This window comes from Pleurodeles waltl, chromosome 3_1, assembly GCF_031143425.1.
Source record: "Pleurodeles waltl isolate 20211129_DDA chromosome 3_1, aPleWal1.hap1.20221129, whole genome shotgun sequence".
Classification (NCBI taxonomy): domain Eukaryota; kingdom Metazoa; phylum Chordata; class Amphibia; order Caudata; family Salamandridae; genus Pleurodeles; species Pleurodeles waltl.
The window spans coordinates 630,793,176-630,806,804 of NC_090440.1; the positions used below are offsets into that span (position 1 = coordinate 630,793,176).

General features: G+C 39.3%; 1 protein-coding gene across 1 annotated transcript in view; it reads left to right on the forward strand.

The window, feature by feature from the left end:
* The window catches only part of LOC138284401 (mucin-5B-like), a 1,991,087-nt gene that overhangs the window by 1,612,330 nt on the left and 365,128 nt on the right, over positions 1-13,629 (forward strand). The window contains exons 26-28 of the mRNA XM_069223138.1: positions 4,183-4,267; positions 5,701-5,738; positions 6,855-7,025. Of these exons, the coding sequence (XP_069079239.1) occupies positions 4,183-4,267; positions 5,701-5,738; positions 6,855-7,025 (294 nt within the window). The remainder of the gene's footprint in view (positions 1-4,182; positions 4,268-5,700; positions 5,739-6,854; positions 7,026-13,629) is intronic.

Below are 13,629 nucleotides of genomic sequence, written 5' to 3' on the forward strand. Positions count from 1 at the left end.
CTGTCTTGCTGCGGCCCACTGAATTGCCTGCTACAACGTCATTTTCAGTTCATCAAGCTTACTTGGAGGACCCTATTTCTCCTTGTACCTACTACTAAATGACATCCATTCCAGCTATAGCTATTCTAGCACCAACTTTGTGACAGTCCTAGTAATGTGATTAAACATTTCATTCAGTTATGCTGTAGTATTAGTAAATGGATAATGGTCTTACCAATGCCTATTAAAGGCACAATTTCCCATCACCAAGCCTCTGAAATGATAGGCATACACACTAGGAATTATACAGAAATGTTCAATACTCCATCCAACATATAACTTGGTGCTGGAGTACTCTCAATCCACTTAAAATCGTGCAGTTTACCAATAATGTTTGTGGAATTTGACACTAACTAAAGGTGACACTATTTATGTTTAAGTTGCCTTACCATACCTTTTGGATTTTCTTGCCCTTGTGCACTCGTCTACATTCTCACTCAGGCACATACAATGTACTGGGGCAACAAATGATATAATATTTACATAAAAGATACTGAGCTAAAATAGTATTGTGGCAAAAATGTTGTGGCAAATATGAAGTTTACATGCAATGCAAACTATTAAAATGTTGTCTTCAAAATATTGTGATACTAAATATAAATATTACATAGGAAAGCATATGTATTTGACAATATTTAAAAGTATAATATCTTACAAAAGATTAACAATCACATACACACATACACATATCAAATACGAATGTAAAAATAAAGGTAATACTAGATAGAAAATAATAATTAGAATTAATTGTATCAAACGAATATCCATGGAAGGAAGTGTATATATATATATATATATATATATATATATATATATACATATATTTTTTAAAAAAAGAATCCGGAATGTGGAAGCAATATCACAGTGGTCCCAACCGGGCTTCAGAGCTCCCATATATTCAAATTTCCTCTTTGTTTCAAGGAAGGCCGGGACACCTCCAAGTTGCTGTAAATATATATAAATTGTATTGTGAAGAAAAGACTCTCCTCCAACACGTTTCGGCTGTAGTTTTATAGCACTTCGAACACTTTCCACACTACTCCCCAACAATCGCAAAAACCTAAAGGAAATGTGTAATGGTACTAAAACCTGTGTATAAATCACCACAATTAAAATAATAATAAAAACTTCTTAAAAACAAAACATTACACATGAAAATAATGACACCAAATTAATTTCATTGAGCTGAAAATGTACATTATTATAAAATTATCCAACCAAAAATTATTCCCAAAGTACAAAAAACACATAATTAGAACTTAAACATCTGCATGACTAATAATCTATTTAACCAATTCAAAATACATTTAATAACTGGAAAATATAAACCAAATATTTATGCAATTACATCATTTATGTAATTCTAATCTATTTAACCAATTAGGCTAAACAAACTGTAAACAAAAAAATACATCAATGAACAATATAGCAAATTATCTTTCCACTCTGCTCCCTACAAATGCAAGAACTCAACAAAAATTAAAATGAGATTGTAAATGTATTCAAAAGCCACACACACCAAAATACTAAAACAGATAAAAATCGATATTTTATGCAACTATATTTTAAAAATTACACTTTAAAACACAATATTTTTCCTTTGATAATCTGCACCATGATGCTCTTCTCATCACAATACGTTTTCAACAATATTTGTGTCATACAGCACAATATTAATATCCTGCACCCCAGCAGAGACTGCAGAATTCCTTGCAGAACTACCAGCTCAAAAAATTAGCAATGTTAAGCTTTGAGTGGAATACTTCAATATGGGATCAGGGGAGGCACTGATACATTTTCTGGATTTCTTTCCAGATCATAGCCTGTTAATAGGTTTCCTAGATCCTCCGGCACCAACAACTTTGCCAATATGTCAACCTGAGAAAGAAGGCCTGATACACTGCATCCATCCTACAACCTGCTAAGGATTACTTGAGTGAGAGTGGTTCTAGGTAACAGCAGCAGCTCCTCCGCTAAGACGGAGAAGCATCGCCACACTGCTTTGCGCAGTGCAGAAAAAGGAGAAATAAAATGATAATAACCAGGGGAGCCAGGTTGGGGGGTGTGGGCTGGGCTGCAGGAAGGCTGTAGGAGGAGTGGAATGAACCATGAGTGAACATGACCGTTTGGCTGACCCAAAATGGCTGTCCAAACGATCATGCCCACTTACCATTTCTCCACGCAGCTGTATTGCATAGCCGGAAGGAGAACATGCACAGGCTCCCACTCCCTGGATAAACACTGAACCAGGCTGCTCAGACCAATCACCACACTGCTGTCATGCTGGTGACAGCACCGTCCTGATTGGCTTAGAGGAGTCAGGGAGCCTGTGTGCTTCCATGCTGCCAGGAGTTAGGAGGAGAAGAGGATGAAGGAGAGACGGAACCATCTCTCCTGATGAAAAAGATACATGTTTTTTGTATATTTATTTTTTATGCCCCCTTTCCCCACCACCCCCTATAATTAGCAGCCACCACTGCTAGGCAATGATCAATCCTGAAAGATATCACAGGGATATTTAGTGGAATCCAACCCCTATAGCATCTGGCAAGGCACGCTTAAGAACTCTAGGAACACTCAGAAACCAGGAATATATTTTCATGATGTATTAAAATCAGATTGCTGTTGTATTGCATACAATGTGAACAGTAACTATTATTAAAACAAAGAAAATAAAGGCAATACTACGTATTAGAAGGAGCAATAATACAAATATTCTAACATTCAGGTCATATTATAAAATTAACATATTGATACATCCCACCTTATCTTATTTTTAGGAAACTAAGCTAAACATAGCAACAAAAGCAGCCTACTTTGAGTTTCAGAGATGGTTCACATCTGCATGCTTTTTCTGGACAATAGAACCAAATCTCAGCCTCAACCTCAGCCTCTACTATTCTTGTTGCTAGAGCAGGCAGTAAGATAGGACCAGCACTCCCTGTAGTTTACACTGAAAGAAAGTGATTGCAGCTCATTATGGCCCTTGTTGTCTTGAGAATCTGGCAAGATGCTCTTCTCTAGATCATTATTTTCTGTTCTTAGTTGAACCTTGTTGAACCTTTCAGAATAAACAATTCACAGTAAAGCCAATAAGCTTTTCACATACTTGCAGTTGGTGAAACATTGTCCATTATTTGAAAACAATAAATGAGAGGTGACATTACCGGTGTTTATGAAACCTGCAATGAAAAATCGGGTAACGGGGAAAGAAAATTCAGTCCTTACAGAAAATCCTAAATATATTCAACCGGACTTAATTATCATGTTAGTATAAATAATTACATGAATAAGTGTGCATTCATATTTGAGATCTATACCTAAATAAACAGCATGTAAAATGCAAGAAAGGGGACATCTAGAGGGGAAGATGTATGATAATTACAACAGTATCCTTAAAAAACACTGCCATTGAGGTGATGCTTCAAAAAACACAGATCTGCTCTTCTCCCCTACTTATTTGTCAAAGGTGCTCAATTCCCTTAGAACTTTCCCTCCTAAAAGTGCCTGCAGTCCTACATGAGCAAAAACTATGATTGCCCCAGAAATTAGGATTACCTCTACTCTAGTTTCACGTAAAGGGCCATTTACCAAAGTTCTCCTTAGTGCAACCTCAGCCAATGCCACCAACATGGCTCTATAAATAGATTGCATGATTAATAATTCCCCTTAAGTAGATATCTGCAGGGGACTTTACCAAGTGTGCACGGACAGCACGCTATTCTGAATGTGTTTGAAAAGGACACTTTCTAGAATATGCTAACACAAAGAAACGGTCCAGAGGTGGTGTGGATTGTGTCCAGAAAATGATTGCCAGAACAGTGTCAAAGGCGTGCATGAATTGTGCAGAGAATGTATGGCTACGAGAATGTTCTGAGAAAGCATAAACAGAAGGGTGTCCAAACAATGCCCAGGCAGGAGACATTAAATGATAAATGATGCAGTCATAAGGATGGGAGAGGGGCTGTACGAACAGAAGAGGTATGGAACATGAAAGCAGAATGTTTTAATTCACAGTGTGGGTTTCACCTTAAAAGCACTAGTGATAAAATGGCAATGATATGATTTTTTTAGGCAATATGAAAAATGATGGAAAAATAGTTTTGTCTCTATTAAAACAGATTGTATTCCTTTCTTCCAAAGGCTGTTACCCACGATGCAGCACAGTTAATCCATATTATGATGAAGATCAGCTGAAGTGCGTCTCAGCCCTGAACTGTACTTCATGGTATGTCCCTTCTTGGGATAATATTGTAAAATATGCTGTATCGCGGATGACGTTTTCCAACTCTGGCTTTTTATAAAATGCACTCATCTGTCCAAAATCCCCTTCTTGCTTTGTTCGTTGTCCTGTGATCATTTACCTTAGCCGCAATGTGAATTCTAGAGCTGGCTATACAAAGCATTATACTGGTCGAAAAGGCCAATTGGGCTTTTTGCAACTGGTAAACTGCATTTTTCTACGTACGGACACTATTTTGTGAGTCGGTAACCTATTACTGACTCTCAAAAAAAGGTTTGCAAGTTACTATTAGGAAGGGAAATCTAAAAGGCACCCCTTCCTAACAGTGAGTCACACTGGTATATATGAATATTTTGCGACTGGGAATGCAGTTGCAAAACAGTCATACCTTACACACTCCATGTAGGAGGTGGTAACGCAAATGAGAGTGGGATGCCAAGGGACTCCTTAACCTTTGTGAATGGGGTGCCAACATTTTTTCGACACAGCAAGTGGCCCCGTGGACCACACTGCCTACTCTAAAAAAATGAAAAGACAACTTTAAATTTTTACTTTAGAAATGCATCTCCTGTTCCTTTAAGGAAAAAGGGTTGCATTAAAAAAAACTTCTTTATTCAAAAAGAAGTCAGAGACATGTTTGTCTGCTGACCTCAGCAGGCCACCATCTCTGTGATTGCCAGCCATTTCCAATGGGTCACAGATTGTGACTTGCCTCATGAGTATTGATGAGGCAGGACTCTTGTGTCCCATTTGGTGTCCCAGACACTTTTGTACATCAGTGTTTGTGTCTTGCAATTTGCGAGTAGCTCAAAAATGCAAATTGGGAGTCGCAAATACTGAGGGTCGTACATTTGTGCCTTAATTCCTCTTAACTCATTCGGACAAAAACAGGTACCCGACATGAAAACCATCTTCCTTCTGACAGGCGGCCACAATGTTGCCTCCACCCCAACTAGATCAATGTTCTCCTCCTCACATCCCCCTGTACAGCCAACTACATTTTTACTCATGGATGGTTTGTAATTTGGTCTGCCATAAGCATGCCATCACAAAGGACCATATCCATAGTTCTATGGATTTTGCTGAAATGAAACAATAGGCTTTCAGTTTGAAAATCACTAAGATAAGTAAAGCTAGTAAGCGGCTGGTTATGAGTGAGGTGTGTGGCAGCTTGGTGGAATACAGTACTGTATGAGTGTACCGCTTTTCCACATTATTTTGGCACCACAATCGAACATCCAGTCTCACCAATATCTTAACCAAAGTCTGTCAGTATATTTGATGAATAATAGTCTCTCTAAACCGTATAGACTCAGAACTACACAATACATTGTTTCTGATAAACATCGTCTCGATGATCTGCTAATCCACGATAGTGAAACAAATTTATATGTGCTTTTCTTGTGTTTTATTTATAGTCAACTTGGTGAGAAGCTGTGCACAGAGGACCTCAAAGGTAATTTACACCCCCATCTCAATTTTGCTGTGCAGAAATGGTGAGGCCTTCCTAGAGCACCCGCTGGCTTGATTTATGGAGGGTTATGACTTGTGAGCAGTGCTGAGCAAGTGGGAAATGGAGCCTGTCTCTCGGATTTGCAATTGACCACTCCTGATCTTATTTACCATAGCTCAACAGGATTGTTCAGTGTGCTCTTTTGGAGACAAGATGAGACAACTCGCGCCTACTCTTCAGTAATGAAGCTCGTTTTTTTAATGGAGCTGCTGCTCTTTAAGATGTCATGTTTTATTCTAATTCTGATGAATCGGTCTTAAGATTGGTGTCTAATGTTAGCCTCCATCCCTTCTGTTGAGGTTTGCTAAAGTATACAAAAAAGTTATGGATAGAATGCTTGAATTAATGTCAACAACTTGGAATTAGTCTGGGCTGCATTTGGAATCAGCCATATGCAAATCAGTCTTAACCTGCTCCAAGTATAGCTTGTGTTAAGACCTGACTACATCACTGGAAATGTAACACGTTGAACCATATCGACCTGAAACTTGTCTGTTCGAAGGTACCATACTAGTAATATTTGTGCAAACACTGTTGGAGAACCGTGCTAGGAATGTTCTCATACTTAAAAAGTAGAGGCAAAGAGCCATTGGTATACAGTGGTAGTATACAAACACATCTTTAGCAAATACATAAATCAATGATGTTAGCTCCTAAGGTTCTCCATTGTCTGTCTTTTCAGAGGAGTGAATCAATCAGTTCTGATATATATAGTGAAATAGTTCTTGAATAACAGAGAGTGTAATTCATAAATTTGTAGAGGACAACACCAGCACGACCTCAATCATGTGCTTGGCTGTTTAGTTGTGTGTATCTTTATGAGACAGCGCACAGTTGTCACAACTCCCTAATCCCTCTTCTGATGTAATGAAAACAATGACAAATGCTTGAAAGACTCTACCAATGTAGGCACCTCTGGTGTGTGAACCACTGGGCAGGTCTACACCAGTTCTAAAATCTAATTTCTGTGACTTGTATGCCTTAATAAAGTGAATTAAAAAGTTTCATATTTTAAGCTTATCATTTTTTATAACCTTTGCATTTGGTATCCTCCTCTAGATTGCCTGTGCTGCTACAATGGAAAAACCTTTAAGCTGCATGAAGAGGTTTATAACATCACAGATGGCCTGAGCTGCACAGCTGGCATCTGTGGCCTACATGGCAACATCATTCATGCGTCTGTGCCTTGTGGCACAGTGCCCACTGCCTTGCCATATGGAACCCAAAATGGTAAATGTATTTTACTTCTTAGATATTTATTACATTTTACAGGTTTGAATTATTGAGCCGACACAGCTGCCAAACACTCAGGTGCTCATTCTGACTTTGGCGGTCTTGAGACTGCCATACTCGGGTGGGTATGGCGGTCCGATCTGCCAAATTCTGACCACAGCCGAAATGCCACGGTAATACCGCCGACACTGCCACGCTGGAGACATCCTCCAGCCTGGCGGTCCCAGGGCCCCCATGCACAGTTCTGTCACACATTTCACTGCCCGAATTATGGGCAGTGAAATGCACGATGGGTGCTGTTGCACCCACTGCACTGCCACATTGGCCCCAGCTTGATTCCGAGCCAGCGTCAATGTTAAGGCCCTCTTCACCACAGGGCCAGTGGGTGGAAACACTGTCTCCGCCCGCCGGCCCTGTGGTGAAGTTGAAATACGGCCGGCGGTGTCCTGACGGCACCAGCGGTCAGGTGGCGGGTTGAGTTTGGCAGGCGGCGGAGGCCACCCGCCGCACTCAGAATGGGCACCTCAGTGGCAGTCCATTGATCCTGAGATTATTTGATGATCTGAATCCAAGGAAGATCTAAAAAAATACAATGAAAAGTACACAAAAGTGTTTCCACAATGGGCGTTTGTTCCCTTTGCCACTCTAGAAGCATGGGATCTGTCAAACCTGGTCAGAGGAGATAGATCTGTTGAGAATCCCCGTACACGCATTCACTGCGCAGAAAGAAATGCCAATTTAGGATAATTTATGAAAGAGACTCAGTGGGGAGGTAAAGAGGCAGAGGAGATAAAAAAACAAACCTTGTGAGAAGGGTCAGTCATGGGATTGCTAACTCATCCCTTTATGATAATTTATAACACATCAGGACTCGTTTTAGGCCAAGGAATCTTTTGACCCAGTTGAGAGACACCTTAGGACGAGATAACTAATCAATATATCAATCAATACGTCTATAATGTCATCAATATTTATCACAACAATACATTTCACTTAAGTCAAAGTCATTATTCAAATTCTAAATCACTACCATGACCTTGCAGTCATGAATAACCACAGCAGTTTAGTAGAATTTTATGAAGTTTATTCCCTATTGATTACACTTCTAGGAGCAGATATGTCAACCTTAAAACCAAGAAACATAATAGCATAGTCACGATATGGCAACTTTGATAAGATTTCATTAAAGCGAGGATCACAAACATATATCAATTTAGCAGAGTGTCCATAACACGTCGGTTCAACAAAGCATAGATTCAGTCATTTGTCTATTTGCTTCAGTTTGGTGAACACCTCTCCTGATTAGCATCCGCATGTTGGGCTTCATGCAAAACAATTTGGAACACATCTAACTATGGTCTCTGTCAAAAGTAAGCAGTTGGTACCTAGAAAGGAAAAGCAAGCAGACAAATTACAAATGCATTGTCATAATTACCCTCCAAAGATTAGGTCAGCACACAGGTTCAGTCTTCATCTTCAGGACATCAGTCAAATCGCCATCTGTCAGAACTCAGCTCTGGGGCAAAAAGGGGCACTTCCCTCATAAGGAGGTAAAGTGTAAATGGGCAATCTAAAGACAAGGATGGTTTAAGTAAAACCAAGCAAGTCACCAAACAGAGTGACAAAGTTTCTGGATAAAGTCAATAGCATTCCCTACCTAATTCTAAATAGCACCCTGTGTCATGGGTTTTTATCCCTTTTTCGTGGTACATTTCCCCAAAATTTTATTGGACATTTGTTATACCCCACTATCTTTAACCTTTCAGAAAACACATTAGGTCACCTACTCTTTCACCCCATATTGATTTACAAGTATCTGATTGGTCCTCTTATTCGATGTCTTCAGAGGTGGCACATCCGGTATGATTTCATCTTTCTGTAATTCTTTGCACATCTTTTGGTCAGTAGCTCCATTGTCTTCACCGGTTTGAATGACCTTGTATATTACATTAATCTACACTGTTTCATTTTGTTTGAACATTATTCTACAAGCAAGGAAAAATTCATGGGAACGGATCTAGCATGGTTACATTCGTCTTCTATTTTGAAGGGGAAAAAAATTAAAGGCCGTATCCTCTTGTGAGTCAGCACACTGCAAGATAGGAAAAATGCATTTAATATGAGAGCCGAGCAGCTAAGCTTCGACTCATGCTAACTTAAGGCCTATAAGGATTTCAGCGCAAATTTGATAACACAATTCTTGCTAATTAGCATACACATATTCAATACATAACATTTTAATCATCATTATTAGTCTACGTATACATTGGCGGCCACTCCCTGTGGTCACCTTTCAGGTGCACGTTTAAGCAAATTACTTTTGCAGTTTCTATGCGACATTATCACACATTAATTCATAAACATTTATGTTAATATAGATTATATAAGCTACGCTCTCTCAGTCCCTCCTTTGATGACGCTCGTCATCACACAAACCTTTCCCTTTGATCTTTCACTTTAATTTTTCACCTTGGGCATAATGCGCATTTCAACATCTTGTCCCTTGTGTGAACTTTCCCAAATTTCATTAAACATTTTCTCCCTTTCACTTTCTTCATTCTTCTTATTCCTCTTTGTCCAATCTCTTTTAATTTAATCATTAATTTTGCATGCTCCCCATAAACCTAATAAATAGGCCAGAACAATTAATAGACCCCCTAATATTTTTGCAAGAACCCCATTTCAAATATTGCTAAACCAGCTCCCTACTCTGGAGATTCCTTTTCCTAATTTCTACCACACTCCAGGTTCCTTCAAATCCCTCAAATCTGCACTATCTTTAGTTAGGTTAGTAAGCATTCCTCTTATCTTTTTACTATTGTCAGGTATATATGAGCAACAATGACGCTCGTTGAGCATCTTGCAGACTCCGCCACTCTTTGCTAAAAGAATGTCTAAAGCAAGCCGATTTTGAAGAGCCATAGCTCTTTCCACAGCAAGTTCAGTATCCATCAGGATTATAGCCCCTGTAAAATTTGTCAGCATGTTATTCACAATAGTATACAACTTTCGAATCTTTACGGAGTTTAAAATAACCCCTACTGAAGGGATTATGGCTATAAATATGTCACCAACGACAGCAGCCGCTGTCTCTCGTTTTTGTCTAACATGTTGTAATTCAGACGTTTTAAGTATTTGTTTTAAGTCATCAATCTTGTAAATCTTTGGGAAAACTATTACCAAATAACATGTCCCATACCATCCTTTAGGGAGACGTAATAAGCATTAAGCCCACAGATATAATATATCCCAGGGATCGCTGGATCCTGTCCATTTAACATGAATGTCCATTTACTCTGAAACAAAAACACATGCCTGCATTCACTCGTTCCCACAAATAAAGTGTCATGTTCAGATTTCGGCCTATATATACAAAGCCTTCCTACATGTAATGTATCTATAGCTAGTTTGCCTTGCGTCTTTATTGCAGTGTAAGCACAATCATTTGCATATGTGCGTTTCTCTAGCCCCTTTTCTAATCTTTCTTTCAATGCTTTGTGTCTATCATCGGTGTGATCTAAGAAGCTTTTCTCTACAGGTGTCAATAAGATAGTCAGATTATTGCGGTGTGCATAAGCTGTCCCAAATGTAAGCGTTGGTTCAAAGAAACCTCTAACTAACTTTATACTATGCTCCTTAGCTAGTTTGTTCAGAAACTCAATCACTGGCACAAAAGAAAACACCACATCCAAATTTGAACAAAAATATTGCACATGCTCTTGATTATAGAATCTTGTCAGCAGCAAACTACAACTTATCCCGTAAGTTAACGGTAAGCTATGGTAGGTGACCCCTTCTTGCACTGATGAAGGAATCTTTGTGCACACATAACAGTTTTTCGCATCCATGGATTCAACATACTCATTCAGCAAGCGATAGAAGACATTAGTGGAAAGTTCCCCCTTTGAGTTGGTTCCCTCAAGTGTTTTGTATCCTGCTCAAACTTTTCCCACAGTGTTAGTGTTGTAGTCTCAGATTTTGAAGCATTGTTAGTTCCTTTCTTATCCAACCATGGCATTCCCACAATCACTCCTACAATTATTATCGCACACACAATACCTAATTTAAGACTTAACCAACCACACCTTACCCCTTTTGTTACTACCTCTATTATAAGCCATGTCTGTAAAGAATCAGATAGCAGAACAACAATCAACTTGAGGACGATCTAAAACTCTTTTTTTTTTTGTTTTCTCTTTTCTTGATGCACAAGTCTCTCTCTCTCTGCATGTATTTACAGCGTTTCACTCACACCAGGACCCTTTTGTCAAATCAGGTTAGCAGCTTGTCCTAATCGGGTTTTCAAAGTCAATTCAGGTTATCAGTGTCACATCCGGTAGTTTATAAGTCTCTTTCTCAGCTTTTCAGCTTTCAATTTCTAATTTTAGTTTTAACAAAGTCTCTTTCTTTGATTGATTTCAGGTACCGTAGTATTGGCCTGGTACTTCTCGATCAAAACAGAATGCTAAGAATTCTGTCACTAGCAGACATGCAGGCTCACTTCTATTGCAACCTAACTATAGATATGGAGTTAATACAGCTGATTGTAATATATATGAAAATATATACACAGAGAGTTGACAAATGCATTCAAATTATATCACTTCCCTGCTTCCAGTACTTATTGACTCCTTAAAAGGAAGACCATGAGAAATCATTAAGAAGGGAATATTTTTCCAGCAGGGAAGTTACCCATCAAGATCCAAGAGAGAGATAGTGAGAAGTCGTATCTCCTGCTTTTCGCCCCGCATGGATGTGATTAATGACCTGTTTAGTTGAATTGGCTCATGTGGAAACCAATAGCCTCCAACAGCTGATTTCAACATCTTTCCATAATTCATAAAATAAACCTTTGGCTTATTCTCTTCATTTATGTGTGCATTTTCAGGTCTGTAAATAAAGAGTTTTGGCTCACTCACAAAGTTAGTGCTTCTATAAGCACTCTGCTGCTCAGTTAAGTAAGTTAGCTTCTCCACTAATCATCACTCTCTGATTGGTGCAGAAGATGTCCATTTCCGTTCTGCATGGTTTAGGTGACAGTACGTACAGCCGTGGTTTGCTGTCTAATGATTGCAGTTTGAAATCAGACACCACTGCCTGCTTTTTGATCATCTGTGATAATCTCACCTGATCCATGCAAGAGGATGCCAGAGGCTGTTTGTCTCCTGCTTGTAGGCACATAGCATTTCCTACATACTTTAGAACTTGCCATATTTTGCTGGAACACTGACAGCATTTGAGAATAAATGAGTGCCTGTGCAGTGCATAAAGCTAAAGTCCAGCAGAATGGGAGCAACAGCGCATGCACTCAGGGTGAGCGGCTTGAAGGGAGAACAATGCACTGTGCAATTTTCAAGGAGTGCATAAGCATCTGTATGCAAAAATGACTATGAACCCTTGGGTTCTTGTTTTGTGATAATACAGGTTTTCTCCAAGTTCAGCAAGACAGTACCTATAATGGTATGCCAATCCCCCTTCCGCCCCATTCATCTACTCACACTACTTGCTCTGGAAGACTGGCACATTGCCATCTCATGTGACTGCATAAACCCCCTTGTCACAAGCACTTGTTAGCTTTTTTCAAGTGATCAACAGTGAGCCTCCCAAATGCAACAATTCATCAGTCTACATTGCAAAGTGTTTCAGAAAAACATTCTTTAAATAACCAGGTTGCTCATTCGGGGGGATGGGGTGTGACCTGGGCAGTGTGGTGTGCCACGTGAGAGGGTCTAAATGGCCAACAAATAAGTCATCAAGCCTCTCAGAAGGTATAATAGAAGTTTGCTTGAAGGGGGATCAATCAATTCACAAATAAACTGAAATCCAGCTTCTACATATTGGTGGCTTCTAGGAGTTTAGGTGAAGAAAAATATTGGTGCTGGGGCCTCCAAAGGTATTTGTAAGCTAGGGGACTGTATCAGCTCGACCTTCAATCAATGTTGTTGAGAAATTAATTTCACTTAAGGTTAATATAAATACTTTGAGTATGACATCTCTGGGATACTTGCCTCCTGTGCAGATGTGTGAGCTGTGCATAGAGTGAATTTAACACCATCCACTAATCAACTATTTTTCGGCCTAGTGCCCAAAATGTTTAAGTGTGGGGTGGGGCTGTGACGGTGCTTTGGGGATTGTGTGTGGGTGCATAGATATGTGTGAATCAGGTCATGGTTCTGTGCCTGTGTGTGTGTGTGTGGGTGAGTGTGTGTTTGTGTGTATATACATCAAATTTTCCTCCCCTCCAGGAGCTTCTCTTCTTTCCCGACTTAGTTGTAGGTCCCAAACAAGAAAGAGAGAAATAAGGCGGCACTACCAGATCTGTAATTTTAAAAAAATATTTCTCGATTTATTTGCTTACAAAGTGCTCGGTGTTTGTCTCTCTGTCTTCAAGCCAAATTGGTTCTCAGTTTTGATTTGGCTTCCAACTGCTATTATTTGGGTCTAATTTAAGGCCTCAAGTTGAAGACAATGACAATTGCACCTCTTCCTCAAATATGCACATCATGTATACACGAAAAAACAAGAAAGAGCAGAAATGATGAGATTTACCATTGATTCGCAGATGTAAATTTCTTACTGCTACAGCTGCTGAATGCCTAGT